Source organism: Salmo salar, chromosome ssa01 (genome assembly GCF_905237065.1).
Source record: "Salmo salar chromosome ssa01, Ssal_v3.1, whole genome shotgun sequence".
Taxonomy (NCBI): domain Eukaryota; kingdom Metazoa; phylum Chordata; class Actinopteri; order Salmoniformes; family Salmonidae; genus Salmo; species Salmo salar.
In genome coordinates this window covers 152,777,684-152,802,377 of record NC_059442.1, presented here as the reverse complement: position 1 = coordinate 152,802,377, position 24,694 = coordinate 152,777,684, and the positions used below count along the sequence as shown (strand labels likewise).

The following is a 24,694-nucleotide window of genomic DNA, read 5'->3' as shown; positions in this document are numbered from 1 at the left end:
ACAGTTTTAGAAACTTTGGAGTGTTTTCTATCCAAAGCTACTAATTATATGCATAGATTAATTCGGGTACGTTTTTTTTCCGGCCGTGAAAATACTGCCCCCTATCCATAACAAGTTAAGACATAAAGCTTAGTCAATACGGAATATTACAAGAACGTTGAAAGTTTCTTCAAGTGCTGTCGCAAAAACATCAATCGCTATGATGAAACTGGCTCTCACGAGAATGGAAGTCCCAGACTTACCTCTGCTGATAAGTTCAGTAGAGGTACCAGCCTCAGAAATTCAAGTAACAGACACATCTCAACATCAACCTTTCAGAGGAGACTGTGTGAATCATGCCTTCATGGTCGAATTGCTGCAAAGAAACCAATACTAAAGGACACTGATAAGAAGAAGAGAGTTGCTTGGGCCAAGAAACACGAGCAATGAACATTAGACTGGTGAAAATGTGTCTTTTGGTCTGGAGTCCAAATTGGATATTTTTGGTTCCAACCGCCAAGATGGTTTGCGATGAGTTGGAATGGAGAGTGAATGAAAAGCAGCCAACAAGTGCTCAGCATATGTGGTAACTCCTTCAAGACTGTTGGAAAAGCATTCCAGGTAAAGCTGGTTGAGAGAATGCCAAGCGTGTGCAAATCTGTCATCAAGGCAAAGAGTGGCTATTTGAATAATCTCAAATATTAAATAGATTTTGATTTGTTTAACACTTTTTTGGTTGCTACATGATTCCATATATGTTATTTCATAGTTTTGATGTCTACAATGTAGAACACAGTAAAAACAAAGAAAAACCCTTGAATGAGTAGGTGTTCTAAAACTTTTGACTGGTAGTGTAGTTACAGCAGGCCAAGGTAGGAGAGTCAGACACACACACACACACACACACACACACACACACACACACACACACACACACACACACACACACACACACACACACACACACACACACACACACACACACACACACATGCAACAACATCACTCACACTTAATTGGAGTTCTTGTTTCTGTGGGTCGGGCTAATGGCTCACCAGCATCCTCCTCCTGAATCCTCCTCACAATGGCTGCAGAAGCTGGGGCCCTTGGGATATGCTGCATATTGTTTGTCTTCAGGAAGGTAGTGAGTTGCCGCCCAACAGCTTTTTCAAAATTTTTTGAGAGGAATGGGAGATTCGATAAGCTGTTAGTTTTTTTGATTTTCTGGGTCAAGGTTTGGCTTTTTCAAGAGAGGCTTTATTACTGCCTCTTTTAGTGAGTTTGGCAAATATCCGGTGGATAGGGAGCCGTTTATTATATTCAACATAGGAGGGCCAAGCACAGGAAGCAGCTCTTTCAGTAGTTTAGTTGGAATAGGGTCCAGTATGCAGCTTGAAGGTTTAGAGGCCATGACTATTTTCATCAATGTGTCAAGATATATTGTATTAAAACACTTGAGTGTCTCCCTTGATCCTAGGTCCTGACAGTGTTGTGCAGACTCAGGACAACTGAGCTTTGGAGAAATACGCAGAATTAAAGAGGAGTCCATAATTTTCTTTCCAATGATTCTCCTCAATTAACCTCTATGGGCTAGGCGGGACGAATTCGTCCCACCTACGTAACAGCCAGTCTAATCCAGTGGCGCGATTTTTGAATCGTTTGAAATACTATTACTTCAATTTCTCAAACATATGACTATTTTACAGCTATTTAAAGACAAGACTCTCGTTTATCTAACCACACTGTCCGATTTCAAAAAGGCTTTACAACGAAAGGAAAACATTAGATTATGTCAGGAGAGTGCCCAGCCAGAAATAATCAGACACCCATTTTTCAAGCTAGCATACAATGTCACATAAACCCAAAGCCACAGCTAAACGCAGCACTAACCTTTTATGATCTTCATCAGATGACACACCTAGGACATTATGTTATACAATACATGCATGTCTGTTCAATCAAGTTCATATTTATATCAAAAAACAGCTTTTTACATTAGCATGTGACGTTCAGAACTAGCATACCCCCCGCAAACTTCCGGTGAATTTACTAACAATTTTACTAAATTACTCACGATAAACGTTCACAAAAAGCATAACAATTATTTTAAGAATTATAGATACATTACTCCTCTATGCACTCGATATGTCCGATTTTAAAATAGCTTTTCGGATGAAGCACATTTTGCAATATTCTAAGTACATAGCCCAGCCATCAAGGGCTAGCTATTTAGACACCCAGCACGTTTAGCCTTCACCAATATCAGATTTACTATTATAAAGGTTTGATTACCTTTTGTTGTCTTCGTCAGAATGCACTCCCAGGACTTCTACTTCAATAACAAATGTAGGTTTGGTCCCAAATAATCCATCTTTATATCCAAATAGCGTCGTTTTGTTCGTGCGTTCTAGACACTATCAGAATGGAAATCCACGGTCGTGCGCATGGCGCAGAACGTGACAAAAAAATTCTAAATATTCCATTACCGTACTTCGAAGCATGTCAACCGCTGTTTAAAATCAATTTTTATGCAATTTATCTCGTAGAAAAGCGATAATATTCCGACCGGGAATCTGCAATAAGCTAAACAGCCTAATGAATATACTCCACGGGGGCTAATCGCGCACAGGCCTCATTCAATGGTCCTCTGATCGGCCACTTGGATAAGGTGATAATCTGTTTCAGCCTGAGGCTGCCTCGTCATCCTTCAGGATTTTCCCGGCTTCTGAGAGCCTATTGGAGCCCTGGGAATTGTCACGTTACAGCTAAGATCCTTACTCTTCAATAAACAGATGCAAGACGCACGACTCCTTGTCAGACAGGCCACTTCCTGCATGAAACCTTGTTAGGTTTTTGCCTGCCATAGGAGTTCTGTTATACTCACAGACACCATTCAAACAGTTTTAGAAACTTTAGGGTGTTTTCTATCCAAACCTGAACAATAATATGCATATTCTAGCTTCTGAGTTTGTGTAGGAGGCAGTTAAAAATGGGCACATATTTTTTCCAAAATTCTCAATACTGCCCCCTAGCCCAAACAGGTTAAGTTGGAAAAATAGGATGATCGAGCAGCAGTGAGGGCTCTTCGGTACTGCATGTTACTGTCTTTCCAAGCTAGTCGGAAGACTTCCAGTTTGGTGTAACGCCATTTCCATTTCTGGAAGCTTGCTTCAGACATTTACATTTACATTTAAGTCATTTAGCAGACGCTCTTATCCAGAGCGACTTACAAATTGGTGCATTCACCTTATGATATCCAGTGGAACAACCACTTTACAATAGTGCATCTAAATCTTTTAAGGGGGGGGTTAGAAGGATTACTTTATCCTATCCTAGGTATTCCTTAAAGAGGTGGGGTTTCAGGTGTCTCCGGAAGGTGGTGATTGACTCCGCTGTCCTGGCGTCGTGAGGGAGCTTGTTCCACCATTGGGGTGCCAGAGCAGCGAACAGTTTTGACTGGGCTGAGCGGGAACTGTGCTTCCTCAGAGGTAGGGGGGCCAGCAGGCCAGAGGTGGATGAACGCAGTACCCTTGTTTGGGTGTAGGGCCTGATCAGAGCCTGAAGCTATGGAGGTGCCGTTCCCTTCACAGCTCCGTAGGGGCTTCAGGGCTCGGGTATTTTCTGTATACCAGGGAGCTAGTTTCTTATGACAAATGTTTTTGTTTTAAGGGGTGAGACTGCATCTAGGGTATTATGCAAGGTTAAATTGAGATCCTCAGTTAGGTGGTTAACTCCTTGGGTAGGTGGAGGGAGTCTGGAAGGGCATCTAGGAATCTTTGATTGTCCGAGAATTTATTGCACAGCTTTTGATGATCCTTGGTTGGGGCCTGAGCAGATTATTTGTTGCGATTGCAAACATAAGGTGCTCCAAAAGCACCTTACGGTGTTTCTTTCTGTATTTATTTCTATATCCCCCAATCCATCACACGGCATCATCACTTCCTGTTGTACGCGGAATGAGGACGAGCTCCGTTTTGTTTGTTTGGAAAGTTTGTTGTTTAAAAGTATATTGGAAAGTTATTGGTAGCTACCTAGCTTTCCTCCTGGCTACCCCAACTCCAGCCAACAGCTCTGCACCCCTCGCAGCTACTTGCCCGAGCCTCCCCAGCTTCTCCTTCACCCAAATCCAGATCGCAGATGTTCTGAACGAGCTGCAAAACCTGGACCCGTACAAATCAGCTGGGCTAGACGATCTGGACCCTCTCTTTCTAAAACTATCCCCTATTACCAGTCTGTTCAACCTCTCTTTCATTTCGTCCGAGATCCCTAAAGATTGGAAAGCTGCCGTGGTCATCCCCCTCTTCAAAGAGGGTTACACTCTAGACCCAAACTGTTACAGACCTATATCCATTCTACCCTGCCTTTCTAAAGTCTTTGAAAGCCATGTTAATAAACAGATCTCTGACCATTTCGAATCCCACCGTTCCTTCTCCGCTGTGCAATCCGGTTTCCGAGCTGGTCATTGGTGCACCTCAGCCACACTCAAGGTACTAAACGATATCATAACCGCCATCAATAAAAGACAGTACTGTCTTCATCGACCTGGCCAAGGCTTTCGACTCTGTCAATCACCGTATTCTTATTGGCAGACTCAATAGCCTTGGTTTCCCAAATGACTGCCTCGCCCGGTTCACCAACTACTTCGCAGATAGAGGTCAGTGTGTAAAATCGGAGGGCCTGTTGTCCGGACCTCTGGCTGTCTCTATGGGGGTACCACAGGGTTCAATTCTCGGGCCGACTCTTTTCTCTGTATATATCAAAGATGTCACTCTTGCTGCGGGTGATTCCCTGATCCACCTCTACGCAGATGACACCATTCTGTATACATCTGGCCCTTCTTTGGACACTGTGTTAACTAACCTCCAAACGAGCTTCAATGCCATATGACACTCCTTCCGTGGCCTCCAACTGCTCTTTAACGCTAGCAAAACTAAATGCATGCTTTTCAACTGTTCGCTACCCGCACCCGCCAGCCCGACTTGCATCACTCCTCTGGACGGTTCTGACCTAGAATACGTGGACAACTACAAATACCTAGGTGTCTGGCTAGACTGTAAACTCTCCTTCCAGACTCATATCAAACATCTCCAATCCAAAATCAAATCTAGAATCGTCTTTCTATTTCGCAACAAAGCCTCCTTCACTCACGCCGCCAAACTTACCCTAGTAAAACTGACTATCCTACCGATCCTCGACTTCGGCGATGTCATCTACAAAATAGCTTTCAATACTCTAGTCAGGAAATTGGATGCAGTCTATCACAGTGCCATCCGTTTTGTTACCAATGCGCCTTATACCACCCACCACTGTGACCTGTATGCTCTAGTCGACTGGCCCTCGCTACATATTCGTCACCAGACCCACTGGCTCCAGGTCATCTTCAAGTCTATGCTAGGTAAAGCTCCACCTTATCTCAGCTCACTGGTCACGATAACAACACCCACCCGTAGCACGCGCTCCAGCAGGTATATCTCACTGGTCATCCCCAAAGCCAACACCTGCTTTGGCCGCCTTTCCTTCCAGTTCTCTGCTGCCAGTGACTGGAACGAATTGCAAAAATCGCTGAAGCTGGAGTCTTACATTTCCCTCACTAACTTTAAACATCAGCTATCTGAGCAGCTAACCGATCGCTGCAGCTGTACATAGTCCATCTGTAAATAGCCTACCCAATCTACCTACCTCATCCCCATATTGTTTTTATTTACTTTGCTGCTCTTTTGCACACCAGTATCACTACGCACACACCATCTTCTCATGATCATCTGCTCATCTATCACTCCAGTGTTAATCTGCTAAATTGTAATTACTTTGCTACTACTATTTATTGCCATACCTCCTTATGCCATTTCCACACTGTATATAGACATTCTTTTTTTTCTATTGTGTTATTGACTGTACGCTTGTTTATTCCATGTAACAATGTGTTGATGTTTCTGTCGCACTGCTTTGCTTTATCTTGGCCAGGTCGCAGTTGTAAATTAGAACTTGTTCTCAACTAGCTTACCTGGTTAAATAAAGGTGAAAAAATAAAATAAAAAATAAATGAGTAGCATCCAGACGCTGCACTTGATGAATTTATGCAATTGCTTCTTCCAATTATTGATAAACATGCACCTGTTAAGAAACTGAATGTTAGTACAGTTAACGATCCATGGATTGATGAGGAATTGAAAAACTGTATGGTTGAAAGAGAGGGGGCAAAAGGAATGTCTAATAAGTCTGGATGTACATCTGACTGGCTTACTTACTGCAAATTGAGAAATTATGTGACTAAACTCAACAGAAAGAAGAAGAAATGTTATTATTTAGCCAAGATCAATGATATAAAGAATGATGGAAAAAAAACTTTGGAGTTCTTTAAATTAAATTATGGGCAGAAAGACAAATTCAAATCCATCTTTCATCGAATCAGATGGCTTATTCATCACAAAACCATTTGATGTTGCCAATTATTTTAATTATTATTTCATTGGCAAAGTGGGCAAAATTAGGCAGGAAATGCCCACGGCAAACAGTGAGCAATTATATTCATGCATAAAACAACTAATAATGAAAGAAAAGCAGTGCAAGTTTGAATTTTGTAAAGTTAGTGTGGGAGAGGTGGAAAAAGTATTGTTAACGATCAATAATGACAAACCCCCTGGCATTGACATCTTAGATGGAAAGCTACTGAGGATGGTAGCTGACTCTATAGCCATTCCTATCTGTCATATTTTTAATCTGAGCCTAGAGAAAAGTCTTTGTCCTCAGGCCTGGAGGGAAGCCAAAGTAATTCCGCTACCCAAGAGTGGTAAATCGGCCTTTACTGGTTCTAACAGCAGACCTATAAGCTTGCTGCCAGCTCTTAGCAAACTGTTGGAAAAAATAGTGTTTGACCAAATACAATGCTACTTGTCACGGATCCCTCCAGAACTTTCAATAGGCACACCTGGCCCCTATTCCCAGTTATTAGTAATTTTATAAGTGTGTCCTTGGTTTACCATTGTCCTGTCGATTATTGTTACTATGACTGTTGGTCGTGTGAGTACCTGTGCTGTGTGTTTTGGCTTTCGTGCCATTGTGGATTGCGTATAGGATTATGGGTCTTGTCCCGTGTGATAATCATTGTGCACTTGTGTTATTTATTGGAGGTACTCCTCGCTCTTTTGTTTGGGTTTCTGCCCTGTGTTTTGTATAGTGTTTCTTTGGTCTTCGTCCCCGTGCCTGTACACGGCACACCATCATTTGGGTGTAATAGAAAACCCTATTATGCATTCCTACGCCTGTCTCCCAACCCTTTATGCCAGTGTGACGCTATTTCTCTATAAACAAATTAACAACAGACTTTCAGCATGCTTATAGAGAAGGGCACTCAACATGTACTGCACTGACACAAATGACTGATGATTGGTTGAAAGAAATTGATAACAAGAAGATTGTTGGAGCTGTACTGTTAGATTTCAGTGCAGCCTTTGATATTATTGAGCATAACCTGTTGTTGAAAAAACTTAAGTGCTGAGGCTTTTCAACCTCTGCCATATTGTGGATTCAGAGCTATCTATCTAATAGAACTCAAAGGGTTTTCTTTAATGGAAGTGTCTTTTATGTCAAACATGTAAAGTGTGGTGTACCGCAGGGCAGCTCTTTCGGCCCTCTACTCTTTTCTATTTTTACCAATGACCTGCCACTGGCATTAAACAAAGCGTGTGTGTCCATGTATGCTGATAATTTAACCATATACGCATCAGCAACTACAGCTAATGAAGTCACTGCAAAGAGTTGCAGTCTGTTTTGGAATGGGTGGCCAGTAATAAACTGGTCCTGAACATCTCTAAAACTAAGAGCATTGTATTTGGTACAAATCATTCCTTAACTTCTATGGGCTACGTGGGACGCTAGCATCCCACCTGCGGGACACAGCCAGTGAAATATCAGGGCGGCAAATTCAAAAACAACAAAATGTCATAATTCAACTTTCTCAAACATACAACTATTTTACACCATTTTAAAGATACACTTCTCCTTGATGTAACCACATTGTCCGATTTCAAAAAGGCTTTACAGCTAAAGAAAAACATTAGATTATGTTAGGAGAGTACATAGACAAAAATAATCACACAGCCATTTTCCAAGCAAGGACATGTGTCAATAAAACCCAAAACACAGCTAAATGAAGCACTAACCTTTGACGATTTCCATCAGATGACACTCCTAGGACATTATGTTACACAATACATGTATGTTTTGTTCAATAAAGTTCATATTTATATCCAAAAACCGCATTTTACATTGGCGCGTGATGTTCAGAAAATGTATACTCACCAAAACGGCTGGTAAATGTGCACATCAATTTACAAAAATACTCATCATAAACGTTGACAAAATATATAACAATTATTAAAAAAATTATAGATAGACTACTCCTGGATGCAACTGCTTTGTCAGATTTTAAAATAGCTTTACGGAGAAAGCACATTTTTCAATATTCTGAGTACATAGCTCAGCCATCACAGAGAGCTATACAGACACCCGCCAAGTTCGGGGCAACCTAAACTCAGAATTAGTATTAGAAATATTCTCTTACCTTTGCTGATCTTCATCAGAATGCACTCCCAGGACTGCTACTTCCACAAGAGATGTTGTTTTTGTTCGAAATAATACATATTTATGTCCAAATACCTCCGTTTTGTTCGTGCGTTCAGAGCACTATCCAAAGGCATAAAGCGCGAGCGCGGTACCAGAGACGAAAAGTCAAAATGTTTCATTACCGTACTTAGAAGCATGTCAAACGCTGTTTAAAATCAATCTTTATGGTATTTTTTATGTAAAATTGCCATAATATTCCAACCGGACAATAGCGTATTCATTCAAGGAGAAAAAGAAGGAACGGCGTGCTCGCGTGACTGCGCATATCCAATCCCTTTGTCCACAGGCAGTCCACTCAGAAACTGAGCTCCTATTGTCTGCCCAGTAACAGGAGAAGGCTGAAACAACTTTCTGAAGGCTTTTGACAGCCAATGGAAGCCTTAGGAAGTGCAACGTAACCCCACAGATACTGTAGTTTCGAACGGGACTAGAAAGAAGAACTACAATTCTCAGATCCTCCGCTTCCTGGTTGACTTTTTCTCATGTTTTTGCCTGCCATATGAGTTCTATTATACTCACAGACACCATTCAAACAGTTTTAGAAACTTCAGAGTGTTTTCTATCCAAATCTACTAATAATATGCATATTCTCGTTTCTGGGCCAGAGTAGTTACCTGTTTAATTTGGGTACGTTTTTCATCCGGCCGTGAAAATACTGCCCCCTAGCCCAAACAGGTTAAGTGCTAGACCTACCAGCTGAATCTGGTAATGAATGGTGTGGCTGTTGAACAAGTTGAGGAGACTAAATTCCTTGGCATTACCTTAGATTGTAAGCCATCATGGTCAAAACATATAGTTTCAATGGTTGCAAAGATGGGGAGAGGTCTAGCCGTAATAAAGAGATGCTCTGATTTTTTGACACCACACTCCAAAAAGCAGGTTTCGCAGGCTCTAGTTTTGTCTAATCTTGATTATTGTCCAGTCGTGTGGTCCAGTGCGGCAAGCAAAACCTAGTTGTTGCAGCTAGCCCAGAACAGAGCGGGCACGTTTTGCTCTTAATTGTAATTTGAGGGCTGATATAAATACTATGCATGCCAGTCTCTATTGGCTAAGAGTTGAGGAGAGACTGACTGCATCACTTCTTTTTTTTAAGAAACATTAATGTGTTGAAAATCCCAAATTGTTTGCAAAGTAAACTTACACACACACTTATCCCACCAGACATCCCACCAGGGGTCTTTTCATAGTCCCCAAATCCAGAACAAATGCAAGAAAACATACAGTATTATATAGAGCCCTTATTGCATGGAACTTCCTTCCATCTCATATTGCTCAAATAAACAGCAAACCTGGTTTAAAAAAAACAGATAAATCAAAACCTCGCGCCACAACGCCGCTCCCCTATTTTACCTAGATAGTTTGTGTGAATGCATTGATATGTAGGATACATGTGCCTTTTTAAAAATGTATGTAGTTCTGTCCTTGAGCTGTTCTTGTCTAATGATGTTCTGTATTATGTCATTCTTTATTATGTTTCATGTTTTGTGTGGACCCCAGGAAGAGTAGCTGCTGCTTTTGCAACAGCTAATGGGGATCCTAATAAAATACCAAATAGTCCCAGATTATGAGGAATAACATTAAGATCCACAATATTTATTCCTTGGGACAAATCTCGGTCCAACAGTAGCTATAAAAAGCGATTGAGTAGTCTGCATAGATTTCATGACCAGAAGCTCAAAAGATGAAAACGCAGTCATTTTTTGGGAGGTAAATAGAAATTTGCTATCGTAAATGTTAGCAACACCTCCGCCTTTGCGGGATACACGGGGGATATGGTCGCTAGTGTAACCAGGAGGAGAGGCCTCATTTAACACAGTAAATTCATCAGGCTTAAGCCATGTTTCAGTCAGGCCAATCACATCAAGATTATGATCAGTGATTAGTTCATTGACTATAACTACCTTGGAAGTTAGGGATCTAACATTAAGCAGCCCTATTTTGAGATGTGATATATCACAATCTCTTTCAATAATTACAGGAATGGAGGAGGTTTTTATTCCAGTGAGATTGCTAAGGCAAACACGGCCATGTTTATTTTTGCCCAACCTAGATCGTGGCACAGACTCGGTCTCAATGGGGATAGCTGAGCTGACTACACTGACTGTGCTAGTGGCAGACTCCACTAAGCTGGCAGGCTGGCTAACAGCCTGCTGCCTGGCCTGCACCCTATCTCATTGTGGAGCTAGAGGAGTTAGAGCCCTGTCTATGTTCATAGATAAGATGAGAGCACCCCTCCAGCTAGGATGGAGTCCATCACTCCACAGCAGGCCAGGCTTGGTCCTGTTTGTGGGTGAGTCCCAGCAAGAGGGCCAATGATCTACAAATTCTATCTTTTGGGAGGGGCAGAAAACCGTTTTCAACCAGCGATTGAGTTGTGAGCCTCTGCTGTAGAGCTCATCACTCCCCCTAACTGGGAGGGGGCCAGAGACAATTACTCGATGCCAACACATCTTTCAAGCTGATTTACTCGCTGAACCTATGTTGCGCTTGGTGACCTTTGACTGTTTCATTCTAACATCGTTGGTGCCGATGTGGATGACAATATTCCTATACTCTACACTCGCCAGTTTTAGCCTTAGCCAGCACCATCTTCAGATCAGCCTTAACGTCGGTAGCCCTGCCCCCTGGTAAACAGTGTATGATCGCTGGATTATTATTTTTAAGTCTAATATTGCAGGTAATGGAGTCACCAATGACTAGGGTTTTAAATTTGTCAGAGCTAATGGTGGGAGGCTTCGGCGTCTCAGACCCAGTAACGGGTGGAGGCAAGACCAGAGAAGACTCGGACTCTGACTCCGACTTGTTGCTTAATGGGGAGAACCGGTTGAAAGTTTCTGTTGGCTGAATGAGCGACACCGGTTGAGGATTCCTACAGCATTTCCTTCCAGAAGCCATGAGAAAATTGTCCGGCTGTGTGGACTGTGCGAGGGGATTTATTCTATTATTTGTACTTATAGGTGGCACAGACGCTGTTTCATCCTTTCCTACACTTAAATTACCCTTGCCTAATGATTGTGTCTGAAGCTGGGCTTGCTGCACAGCTATCCTCACCATAAGGCAATCGTTCTCTTGTATATTATGATTATAGCGACTGCAATTAGAAGGCATAATGTTAATGTTACTACAGCTTCAGCTGGTGGAGGTCCTGTTGAACCATGCCCAGATAAAGCATCCGGGGAGAAAAAGCTGAATGAAAAAAGTTAATGAGGGAAAAAATAAAAATATAAAGCGGTAATTAAAAAGTAAAAAACGTAGCAGGGAGCAAAGTGGCAGGTAGCAAGGTAGCAAAGTAACGTTAGCAACAAACTGCACAACATCACTTAAACAAGTCCACAAGTTGGGGTTAACTAATTGTTAATACTGTGTGTATTGCAGCTACTGTCTGAGAGCCAAATCAACATGGTGAAGGTGGTGAACACTGTGAGCGATGCTCTCAGCTCCATGCAGAAGGAGACAGGGGGACTGAAGGCTCGGGTCAAGGCTGACCTACAGAGGGCACCGGTCAGAGGGGCTCGTCTCAAAGGCTGTGCCAATGGTAAGTCTGATAGCTGTCTGTCCATGTCTGGCTAGCTGGCTGGCTTGCTGGCTAGTTCTGTGGCTGACTGGCTATGTGGCCGGCTGGCTGGCTGGCTTTGTGGCTGGCTGATTGGCTGGCTGGCTGGCTGACTGTGTGGCTGTCTGGTTATGTAGCTGATTGGCTGGTTATGTAACTGGCTGGCTCTGTGGCTGGCTGGCTATGTAGCTGCCTGACTTGCTGCCTGTTTGGCTGTCTGTCTGGTTGCCTAACTGTCTGTCTGTCTGCCATTCATGCATATGTCTATGTGTGAGTGTCTCTGTGTCTTCATATGTGTCTGTCTCTGTCTGTCCCTGTATACATACTGTATAGCTCTCTGTGTTATTCAATAGTGTACTGTATCTCTATCTGCCAGTGGCAGAGATTAAGATTACCTCATTACCCTTGGTGCTAGTGTTGAATGTATGAGTGTTGAATATGCAGTAAAGTATGTAAATATATATATTTTTTTATTTCACCTTTTTTTAACCAGGTAGACTAGTTGAGAACAAGTTCTCATTTGCGACTGCGACCTAGCCAAGATAAAGCATAGCAGTTCGACACATACAACAACACAGAGTTACACATGGAATAAACAAACATACAGTCAATAATTCAGTAGAAAAAAATAAAACAAAAAGTCTATATACAGTGAGTGCGAATGAGGTAAGATAATGGAGTTAAGGCAATAACTAGGCCATGGTGGCAAAGTAATTATAATATAGCAATTAAACACTGGAATGGTACATGTGCAGAAGATGAATGTGCAAGTAGAGATACTGGGGTGCAAAGGAGCAAAGGAGCAAGATAAATAAATAAATACACTATGGGGATGAGGTAGTTGGATGGGCTGTTTACAGATTGGCTATGTATAGGTGCAGTGATCTGTGAGCTTCTCTGACAGCTGGTGCTTAATAGCTAGTGAGGGAGATATGAGTCTCCAGCTTCAGTGATTTTTGCAGTTCGTTCCAGTCATTGGCAGCAGAGAACTGGAAGGAAAGGCGGCCAAAGGATGAATTGGCTTTGGGGGTGACCAGTGAGATATACCTGCTGGAGCGGGTGCTACGAGAGGGTGCTGCTATGGTGACCAGTGAGCTGAGATAAGGCGATGCTTTACCTAGCAGAGACTTGTAGATGACCTGGAGCCAGTGGGTTTGGCGAACAGAGTGAAGCGAGGGCCAGCCAACGAGAGCGTACAGCTCGCAGTGGTGGGTAGTATATGGGGCTTTGGTGACAAAACGGATGGCACTGTGATAGACTGCATCCAATTTGTTGAGTAGGGTGTTGGAGGCTATTTTGTAAATGACTTCGCCGAAGTCGAGGATCGATAGGATGGTCAGTTTTACGAGGGTATGTTTGGCAGCATAAGTGAAGGATGCTTTGTTGCGAATTAGGAAGCCGATTCTAGATTTCATTTTGGATTGGAGATGCTTAATGTGAGTCTGGAAGGAGAGTTTACAGTCTAACCAGACACCTAGGTATTTGTAGTTATCCACATATTCTAAGTCAGAGCCGTCCAGAATAGTGATGCTGGACGGGCGGGCAGGTGCGGGCAGTGATCGGTTGAAGAGCATGCATGTAGTTTTACTTGCATTTAAGAGCAGTTAGAGGCCACGGAAGGAGAGTTTTATGGCATTGAAGCTGGTCTGGAGGTTAGTTAACACAGTGTCCAATGAACGGCCAGAAGTATACAGAATGGTGTCGTCTGCGTAGAGGTGGATTAGAGAATCACCAGCAGCGAGAGCAACATCATTGATGTATACAGAGAAGAGAGTCGGCCTGAGAATTGAATCCTGTGGCACCCCCATAGAGACTGCCAGAAGTCCGGACAACAGGTCCTCTGATTTGACACATTGAACTCTGTCAGAGAAGTAGTTGGTAAACCAGGCGAGGCAATCATTTGAGAAACCAAGGCTGTTGAGTCTGCCAATAAGAATGTGGTGATTGACAGAGTCGAAAGCCTTGGCCAGGTTGATGAATACGGCTGCACAGTAATGTCTCTTATCGATGGTGGTTATGATATCATTTAGGACCTTGAGCGTGGCTGAGGTGCACCCGTGACCACCTCTGAAACCAGGTTGCATAGCGGAGAAGGTACAGTGAGATTCGAAATGGTCGGTAATCTGTTGGTTAACTTGGCTTTCGAAGACCTTAGAAAGGCAGGGTAGGATAGATATACGTCTGGAGCAGTTTGGGTCTAGAGTGTCTCCCCCTTTGAAGAGGGGGATGACCGCTGCAGCTTTCAAATATTTGGGAATCTCAGACGATACGAAAGAGAGGATGAACAGGCTAGTGATAGGGGTTGCAACAATTTCGGCAGATCATTTTAGAAAGAGAGGGTCCAGATTGTCTAGCCTGGCTGATTTGTAGGGGTCCAGATTTTGCAGCTCTTTCAGAACATCTGCTATCTGGATTTGGGTAAAGGACAAATCGGTGAGGCTTGGGCGAGTTGCTGTGGGGAGTGCAGGGCTGTTGACCGGGGTAGGGGTAGCCAGGTGGAAAGCATGGCCAGCTATAGAAAAATGCTTATTGAATTTCTCAATTATGGTGAATTTATCGGTTTTGACAGTGTTCCCTAGCCTCAGTGCAGTGGGCAGCTGGGAGGAGGTGCTCTTATTCTCCATGGACTTTACAGTGTCCCAGAACTGTTTTGAGTTTGTGCTACAGAATGCACATTTCTGCTTGAAAAAACTAGCCTTAGCGTTCCTAACTGCCTGTGTATATTTGTTCCTAACTTCCCTGAAAAGCATATCACGGGGGCTATTCGATGCTAATGCAGAACACCACAGGATGTTTTTGTGCTGATCAAGGGCAGTCAGGTCTGGAGAGAACCAAGGGCTATATCTGTTCCTGGTTCTACATTTTTTGAGAGGGGCATGCATATTTGAGATGGTGAGGAAGGCACTTTTAAAGAATTACCAGGCATCCTCTACTGACGGGATGAGGTCAATATCCTTCCAGGATACCCAGGCCAGGTCAATTGGAAAGTCCTGCTCGCTGAAGTGTTTTAGGGAGCGTTTAACAGTGATGAGGGGTGGTCGTTTGACCGTGGACCCATTACGGATGCAGGCAGTGAGGCAGTGATCACTGAGATCTTTGTTGAAAACAGTAGAGCTATATTTGGAGGGAAAGTTGGTTAGGATGATATCTATGAGGGTGCCCGTGTTTACGGATTTGGTGTTGTGCCATGTTGGGTTCATTGATCATTTCTGTGAAATTGAGGGCATCAATCTTACATTGTAGCATGTCCCAGTTTAGCGCAATCAGTTCACATATGGTGTCCTGGGCACAGCTGGGGGCAGAGGGTGGCCTATAGCAAGCGGCACCGGTGTTTCTGGAATGGTAGATTTTTAAAAGTAGAAGCTCAAATTCTTTGGGTACAGACCTGGAGAGTAAGACAGAACTCTTCAGGCTATCTCTGCAGTAGATTGCAACTCTGCCCCCTTTGGCAGTTCTATCTTGTCGGAAAATGTTATAGTTAGGGATGGAAATTTCAGGGGTTTTGGTAGTCTTCCTGAGCCAGGATTCAGACACAGCTAGGGCATCCGGGTTGGCAGAGTGTGCTAGGGCAGTGAGTAAAACAAACTTAGGGAGGAGGCTTCTAATGTTAACATGCATGAAACCAAGGCTTTTACGGTTACAGAAGTCAACAAATGAGAGTGCCTGGGGAATAGGAGTGGAGCTAGGCAGTAGTGATTGGAGAGTAGTGATTGGTGTGTCCATTGGGATGTTGTGCTCGGAGTGAGAGCCTGTGAAAGTCTGAGGTGTGATCCCTGAGGGAAGCTTCAGGCGAATCTACATCAGACCTGAGGGATGCTTCAGACAAACCTACATCAGACCTGATGGAAGCTTCAGACAAACCTACATCAGACCTGACAGAAGCTTCAGACAAACCTCAGACCTGAGGGAAGCTTCAGACAAACCTACATCATACCTGCCAGGAGTTTTAGATGAACCTACATCAGACCTGAGGGAAGCCATCCAGTAGATTCTACCTTTTCAGCCAGCCATGGAATACACAACGGCTGACACTTATGTACCACACACACACACACTCCAATGGTAATGCCACCCGAGATTGTGTGTGTGTGTGTGTTTGTGCGTGTGTGTGTGTGCCTGTCCGTGTATGTTTGCCACAGGCCCCAGGTTTTCATAAATATTTCACACAGATGGGTACCGCATTAAAATCCTTGATGTAATTCCACACTCTGGGATGCCTGCATATAAAGAACTAGGATGATACAGGATCCATTTCAATCCCAGGAGGTTGCTGAGGGGAGGATGGCTGATAATAATGGTCGAAATGCAGATAAAGGAGTGGAAAAACAAGAGGAGGGAGGATCAATGTAAATTGTCTGGGTGGCCATTTGATTAATTGTTCAGCAGTCTTATACAGTTGAAGTCGGAAGTTTACATACACTTAGGTTGGAGTCATTGAAGTCCTTTTTAAACAATTGTTTACAGACAGATTGTTTCACTTATAACTCACTGTATCACAATTCCAGTGGGTCAGAAGTTTACATACACTAAGTTGACTGTGCCTTTAAAGAGCTTGGAAAATTCCAGAACATATGTCATGGCTTTAGAAGCTTCTGATAGGCTAATTGACATAATTTGAGTCAATTGGAGGTGTACCTGTGGATGAATTTCAAGGCCTACCTTCAAACTCAGTGCCTCTTTGCTTGATATCGTGGGAAAACCAAAATAAATCAGCCAAGACCTCAGAAATAAAATTGTAGACCTCCACAAGTCTGGTTCATCATTGGGAGCAATTTCCAGACACCTGAAAGTACCACGTTCATCTGTACAAACAATAGTACGCAAGTATGAACACCATGGGACCACGCAGCGGTCATACCGCTCAGGAAGGAGACGAGTTCTGTCTCCTAGAGATGAACATACTTTGGTGCGAAAAGTGGAAATCAATCCCAGAACAACAGCAAAGGACCTTGTGAAAATGCTGGAGGAAACAGGTACAAAAGTATCCATATCCACAGTAAAACGAGTCCTATATCGAAATAACCTTTAAGGCCGCTCAGCAAGGAAGAAGCCACTGTTCTAAAACCGCCATAAAAAAGCCAGGCTACTGTTTGCAACTGCACATGGGGACAAAGATCGTACTTTTTGATGAAATTTCCTCTGTTCTGATGAAGGAAAAATGGGGAGGCTTGCAAGCCGAAGAACACCATCCCAACCGTGAAGCAAGAAGGTGGCAGCATCATGTTGTGGGGGTGCTTTGCTGAAGGAGGGACTGGTGCACTTCACAAAATAGATAGCATCATGAGGAAAATGCTCACTAACAGGGATGTAAACACATTTGTGCACAAAATTTGAGGGTAATACGTTTTTTGTGCATATGGAAAATGTTGGGATATTTTGTTTCAGTTCATTAAACATGGGACCAAATCTTTACATGCTGGGTTATATTTTTGTTCAGTATAGATTATCTGTAAGAAAAGCAACTCTGAGGTTGAATCTGAGGTTGATAGTCATTGTGCCACAACTGTAAACAACAAGCTCCAAAAATAACAAAATTTTGGGAGCAAACTGCCTCCCCCTCTCTCTTCCTCTCCCTCTCTCTCTCACCACCCAAGGAGTCCCCATTATCCCCCTCTTCCTCTCTGTCATGAGGCTAAGAAGTCTAGTGGAATGTTCTCATCTCTGTCATTTCTCTTTGTTTACGCTTACGTAATGTTTTAGCCACTTGTTTTGCTTTCCAGCTGGAATTCAAACTGAGAGCTTTTTGTTTCTCTTCTTTTTCTCTCTGTCCATTTCTGTCTTTCTCTTTTACCTTCTGCATCTCTCTCTCTGTATCCCTTTCCCTCTCTTTCTGTATCTCTCTCTCTGTATCTCTCCCTCTCTCACTCTTTCTCTCTCTGTATCTCTCCTCTCTCGCTATCCGCTCTGTCTCTCTCTGTATCTTTCTCTCTCTCTCTCTGCATCTTTCTCTGTATCTGTGTGTGTCCCTCAATCTCTCTATTTCTCCTTCTCTCTCGCTATCTGCTCTATCTCTCTCCCTCTGTATCTTTCTCTCTCTCTCTGCATCTCTCTCTCTCTGTATCTGTATCTCTCTCTCTCTCTCTCTCTCTCTCTCTCTCTCTCTCTCTCTCTCTCTCTCTCTCTGTATCTCTCTAGGCTCTCGTCCTCGTGACTGTGGTGATCTGTATGCTAATGGTCAGAGGGAGGATGGCATCTACTCTGTGTTTCCCACTCACTACCCCTACGGCTTCCAGGTCTACTGTGACATGACCACGGACGGAGGGGGCTGGACTGTGAGTCATACTGTACACACACACACCCACACACACACACACACACACACACACACACACACACACACACACACACACACAGACAGACAGACAGACAGACAGACAGACAGACAGACAGACAGACAGACAGACAGACAGACAGACAGACAGACAGACAGACAGACAGACAGACTTGTAAGCACACACACACACTCAACATGAAGGGGACGGGGACCATATTCTCAAGTGTCTGCATTAGAATAGAAGAAACACAGCCATTTATATCCTCAAACACTCCAACAGTGTTCTTATTCATCCACAACAAAGACAGTTTATTTCCTTTCTCGCTCTCTCTCCTTTCTCTTTCTCTCTACTCTCTCTCCCTCTCTCTCTCCTCCTCTACACTTTTATTGGGTTGGTAATCAAAATAAAAAACTCCAGAGTTAATAGTTAATGAAATGCTTTTCATTATCTTAGCTTTATATAGGTTTTACTTTCTTACAAAGTATATCATCTGCCAAGCCGCACTGAAATAAGAATCCTTCAGTGTGGAACACTCTTAATAAAATATGTCCCAGAATGCAACATACATTTAATTTCACCAATCTTCTGGATCATCCATCTCCTAAGAAACAAGAGCTCCGGAGAACAAACGTTGTTTTCTTCTCCACTCCTCATGATTAAAATGCAGCACTGCTTATACCCTAGCATATTTGTATAGAAAAACCAAAGTGTGATAAATAGATTGCAATTAGATTGCGTGTTGAACTTTAGACCTTAAACTGTAGATAAAATGATCCGAGCTGCAAAAAAACAAGGAACATGATATGAAAAGGCTTCTACGACGGTGCCTGAGAACGCAGGTGAGAATACAGATGAGAGAAGGAGATATGAAACACAAACTTGACTACGTAGCCGTCTACGTACTACATAGAGAGATAGAGAGAGCGAGAGAGAGCGAGGGAGAGGGAGATAGAGGGAAAGAGAGAGATGAGTATTCAAAGAAGCGCAAGATAATTGAATGGGAAATGTTCCCTCTCACCCGAACATTCTCCTTCACGCTTTTGCTGCTCCGGCCTGTACCTCCTGATATCATTACTGGAGTCACCTTAATGCATCTCAGCGCTTTCTCAAACTTGTCGGAGTGTACATTATACACATTGCAGCTGCGCTGCTGCAACAGGCCGATGATGTACTCATTCAGCCTTTGTTATGATGCACTGCTGAGTGCATTCTGGGATGACATGTAGCAAGTTGTGTTTGGAGCGAGTAGTGGAGCAAGTAGTTAAACTCGACTGTGACCTATTTTATCCTTGGTATAGGCTATTTTATATTTTATTTACTTGAGTGTATTGACCTGTACAGGTTCAGACCGATGCACTGTTCTCTTTGTTTGTTTTTGTAGACAATTTTAGCTCTTCACAGAACGCACCGCCTTACTGGACTTTTTCGACTTCAAGCTTGCGCTGCTACCTGTGGCTAGCCTGCTTTTTAGCATGAACCTTAATGGCTACTGACGGCTATCCAATGGATGTCAATGGCCAACCATTGAGTGTCCAATGCTACTGCTGTGAAATGTTCAATAACTAACCAGAGGGGGGAGTGGAAGACCGAGCGCATACGGAAAATAGGTATGTCTGTAAAAAATGTCTTTGGTGTGACCAGAAGATGGACGATAACAGGCGGCTTTAGAAGACATTTGCCGGCTGTCCAATGAGCTGAATCAGAAGGGAAGCCTCATCGAGTTGAGACAGGACTTCGAATACCTGAGAGACAGACTATTGGCTACAGTCAAGCGGATTGTTTTTTATGGCCCTATCCCAAAACACGGTTATGGAATTATTTGCACTGGACTCTTGGAAGAAATCAGGACTCTGCTCTGAAAAAGTGCTGGATTTTATTGACAATTTCAAATAGTTTTTGGAGCGACTGCACTTCCTAAAAAGGGATGGCCTGCACCCGAATAGGAGAGGAGCTTAGATGCAGTGCTAACATTGAAAAGGTACTACAAATGTGATGGGATATCAGTCCTTGGCCAAAACAGGTAACCCTCATTGAGACATGTATTAATCCACGTCCTCATTCGAGGCATAGACCAAATGCCACAGTTCTAAGCAATATTGTATCTATTCCATTTCAAGCCAACCCCATAGCTATTTCATATAGAGGGTTAACTATTGATCATAGCATGTTCTTGTTAGAGACTCTGTCTGCTCTGAAATCCTGCAGCTGTGGATATGGACTCATTCATGTACTGTAAATGTCAGAAGTTTGATTTAGAAAATGGATCTTATTGTAATTCTGGCTTCTAAAACTAACTTTGAGACTTCGTTAAAAACGTCTGTGCCAGACTATGATGTGTCTTTGAATGGACATAATGTTTAAAGATCTGACAGAGCTGCCAGATGGGGGTGTCACCATATTCATAAAGAACAACTTGAATGTTGCTGTGTGTATTACCATCTCTGTTCCCAAGCAATTTGAATGTCTAGTCTTAAATGTGGGCCTCGGTAATAATGCCCAACTTTATCACACTCACTTGGCCCTCCCAATTGCTCTTAGCAAATGATCTACTATGCTACAGTGGTTCGTCCTTTAAAAGTAGCAGCGTACTGCGGCACAGCTTGCATGGTGCCACAGAGTTCTATGGCACATTATTTAAGTGTGAACCACTGGTACCATTAATGCTAGTTAGTGCTAGTTTGACCACCAGAGGGCATCTTTGAGAAGCATTTGATAGCCTTCAATAATGGCTGTACTAGAGAATGCAGGCACGCCTGAAGACCGGGGTTTAATTCCCCGACGGGGAGGAAGGAGTAGGCTGTCCTTGTAAATAAGAATTTGTTCTTAACTTACTTGCCTAGTTAAATAAAGGTTACACTAAGAGCATAACATTTATACACCCTCATTTTCTAATTCTAGTCTAACCAAAACCCGAACAGAGATTCAGTGAAAATACAAATCTAATTGATTTATCAAGACCAGTCCCCATGCTTGTCTCAGAGCAGCACGAAACGGTGTGAAAATAGTTGTAGGCTATTGCTTAAAATCCTATTGCTTCTAACTTCAATATGCTCTTTAAATAAATAAGACCTACACCACTTTTAACAGCACATTACTCAACACTAGTGAGACTCATGTCGCCTATGGTAGGCCTACAGTATATCGAAAAATATGATGTGACTCTCCGCCAATAATTACATATAGAGGATTGGAGGATATTTCTGTAATTCAGTGATATTTATTCCCATAGTAATTCGTTATGGATCCATAACTAAATAAACATTGGAATTTTGAAAGAGTATTTTTATCATTATTTTATTAACAAAAGCATAAAGATGCCATTATTAGTTACATTGTTTTAGTTTGAACATGCAGATTGGCACTAAGAACAGAACATTTCTCTATTCAGCACCATTATTAGTGCAATGCCCCTTAAAGTATTGCCAGTGTGGCGGGGTGGGGGTCCACCCCCATCCCCCTTCCTCCTGCTCCCTTTCCCATGGGCTAGGTCGGTCTTCTGTGCGCGGCTCTGCAGCCCATCCCGTGCCCCTGCCCTCGTGCCTTGGACCTCGCTGGCTTTCAGTGGATACAGCTGGAGAACCACAAGGCAATCCCATTGTGCACCACTCGGGAGCCATGATCAATATTACCAATATATATTGTCCTGCTAATAACAGGGTTAATAATATATCTGGGAGAATATCCAAGGGGCTTCTATATAATTCTAAATGAATAATAATAATAATCACTTTGTTTAAAAAAATAACAATATTTTGGAGATGATTTTGTTGTCAAATAACATAAAATTAGTGAGAAAAAGGCCATTCTTGAACCTGGGCTGAGACATTGTTACTAATTTGTAAATAAAGGTAGTTTGTTATTTAGAATCATTTATTTCTCTTTTTATAAGGAGAAAAACCAAAATCTCATGGGTCTCCCAGTTGAGGGCAGTACAGGTACTGAACCAGCATCTATAGCAACACTGCTTGCACTGCTATGCAGTGTCTTAGACTGTTGCGCCACTCAAGCACTTTATAACGTGACCAGTCGGGAGTGGCCTACAGTACTACAGTAAGAGCAAAATAATCCTAACAAAATAAAATAATAAAAACCTTAGTCTATCAACAGTTTTAGTAAGTAATACTGAAGCACAATTATCAGTTTCTATTTAGGTTTATGTTGCCCATTCATTGTCAGTTAGAGACACAGTAGGACCCAAAAGCATAATCAGTGGTCTAACTCCCTCTTGTGCTGGTCTGGAGCAATGAAGTGGTGACGCAGGGTACCGTACTAAACCAGCATAATCACAAAACTTTTAGTGGAGCAACCACTGTAACTATGTTAAATCAGTATTTTTTTATTTGGGGTGTACTTAACTTGGATATATGAAAGATATTTGTACTGAGATAAATGTAACTCAACTGTTAACTAAACCAACTTAAAACACCCTGAAAAATCAACTATTTTGCAGAGCATTCTGACAAACGCACCACATATGTATACAGCCAATGGAATTTTTGCTAACGAGCTCAGTGACCATTGTCCCATTGCCTGCATTAGATTTACTAAGCTACCGAAATTGCAAAGAACTTCCAATGAGCAACATTTCCTGTATGACCCGGGGGTTGCATCATTGGAAGGGTGTGTCCTCTGTCTCTGATTCGGATAAGGCCCTATGCATGTTTTCTTTCTCTGTTTAACTCTGCTGAATATAAGCATGCCCCATATAACAGATTACGGGTAAAAGACAGATCTAGCCCATGGTTTTGCAGTCAACTTTCCTGCCAGTTCTTGACTATGGTGACACCTTTTATTGGAATGGTGCAGCCACTACTCTTAAACCTGCTGGGGTGGTTGACAGTTCACACTATTTTGTAAATTACAGGAGAAGAGGACTCTCCAACCCCCTCCAGTATGTACCAAAGGAATGTCTTTGCTTTTCCCACCGAGACTCTAACACGTTCAAAAAGTGAAATCTGGAACAATATTTATAACATAAGAATGTGGGGAATGTTCAGTGGTGATCTAAAGAATAATCATTTCATATGTTTTTTTATTTTGTGATGTCATTACAAATGGTATAAAGGAAATACTGTAACTTCGAAATTATATCCCCTTAACTGTCAAGTTTCCATCCAGTATGTTGTTCGTATAATATGAAAAATAACGAAAGTTATTTTGTTAAGATAGGAATGTGATTTTAGGAGTCATAAGAGATCATTTGCTATCTATAGCCTTTGCACAGTAAGTAGCCATGCCCCAAGTGAGGTCAGAGAGCGTGTTATCCTGACGGAACTGTCCTTTTCGTCCAGAGTGCATAAAAGGACTGGTAAGAAATTAACCTGTTGGGTCTAGGGGGCAGCATTTGCACGTCTGGATAAAAAAAATTTACCCGATTTAATCTGGTTACTAATCCTACCCAGTAACTAGAATATGCATATACTTATTATATATGGATAGAAAACACTCTAAAGTTTCCAAAACTGTTTGAATGGTGTCTGTGAGTATAACAGAACTCATTTGGCAGGCAAAACCCTGAGACATTTTCTGACAGGAAGTGGATACCTGATGTGTTGTATTGACTTTAAACCTATCCCATTGAAAAACACAGGGGTTTAGGAATATTTTGGCACTTCCTATTGCTTCCACTAGATGTCACCAGCCTTTACAAAGTGTTTTGAGTCTTCTGGAGGGAGATCTGACCGAACAAGAGCCATGGAACGATGATGGCCCATTAGACACCTGGCGCGCTAGTTCATGTTGGGTACCCTCGTTCCAATAAGTTATAAAAGAGTATGCATTCGTCCACCTTGAATATTATTCATGTTCTGGTTAAAAAGGCCCTAATGATTTATGCTATACAACGTTTGACATGTTTGAACGAACGGAAATATATTTTTTCCCCTCGTTCATGACGAGAAGTCCGGCTGGCTTACATCATGTGCTAACGAGACGGAGATTTTTGGACATAAATGATGAGCTTTTTTGAACAAAACTACATTCGTTATGGACCTGTGATACCTGGAAGTGACATCTGATGAAGAGAATCAAAGGTAATGGATTATTTACATAGTATTTTCGATTTTAGATCTCCCCAACATGACGTCTAGTCTGTATCGCAACGCGTATTTTTCTGGGCGCAGTGCTCAGATTATTGCAAAGTGTGATTTCCCAGTAAGGTTATTTTTAAATCTGGCAAGTTGATTGCGTTCAAGAGATGTAAATCTATAATTCTTTAAATGACAATATAATATTTTACCAATGTTTTCTAATTTTAATTATT

At 42.4% G+C, this 24,694-nt stretch overlaps 1 protein-coding gene across 3 annotated transcripts in view; it reads left to right on the top strand.

The window, feature by feature from the left end:
• Positions 1–24,694, top strand: part of LOC106568645 (fibrinogen C domain-containing protein 1) — a 273,373-nt gene that overhangs the window by 98,282 nt on the left and 150,397 nt on the right. For all 3 annotated transcript variants that reach the window (XM_014139159.2, XM_014139150.2, XM_014139143.2), the window contains 2 exons: positions 11,980–12,139; positions 18,293–18,429. In XM_014139159.2, coding sequence (XP_013994634.1) covers positions 11,980–12,139; positions 18,293–18,429 — 297 coding nt within the window. The remainder of the gene's footprint in view (positions 1–11,979; positions 12,140–18,292; positions 18,430–24,694) is intronic.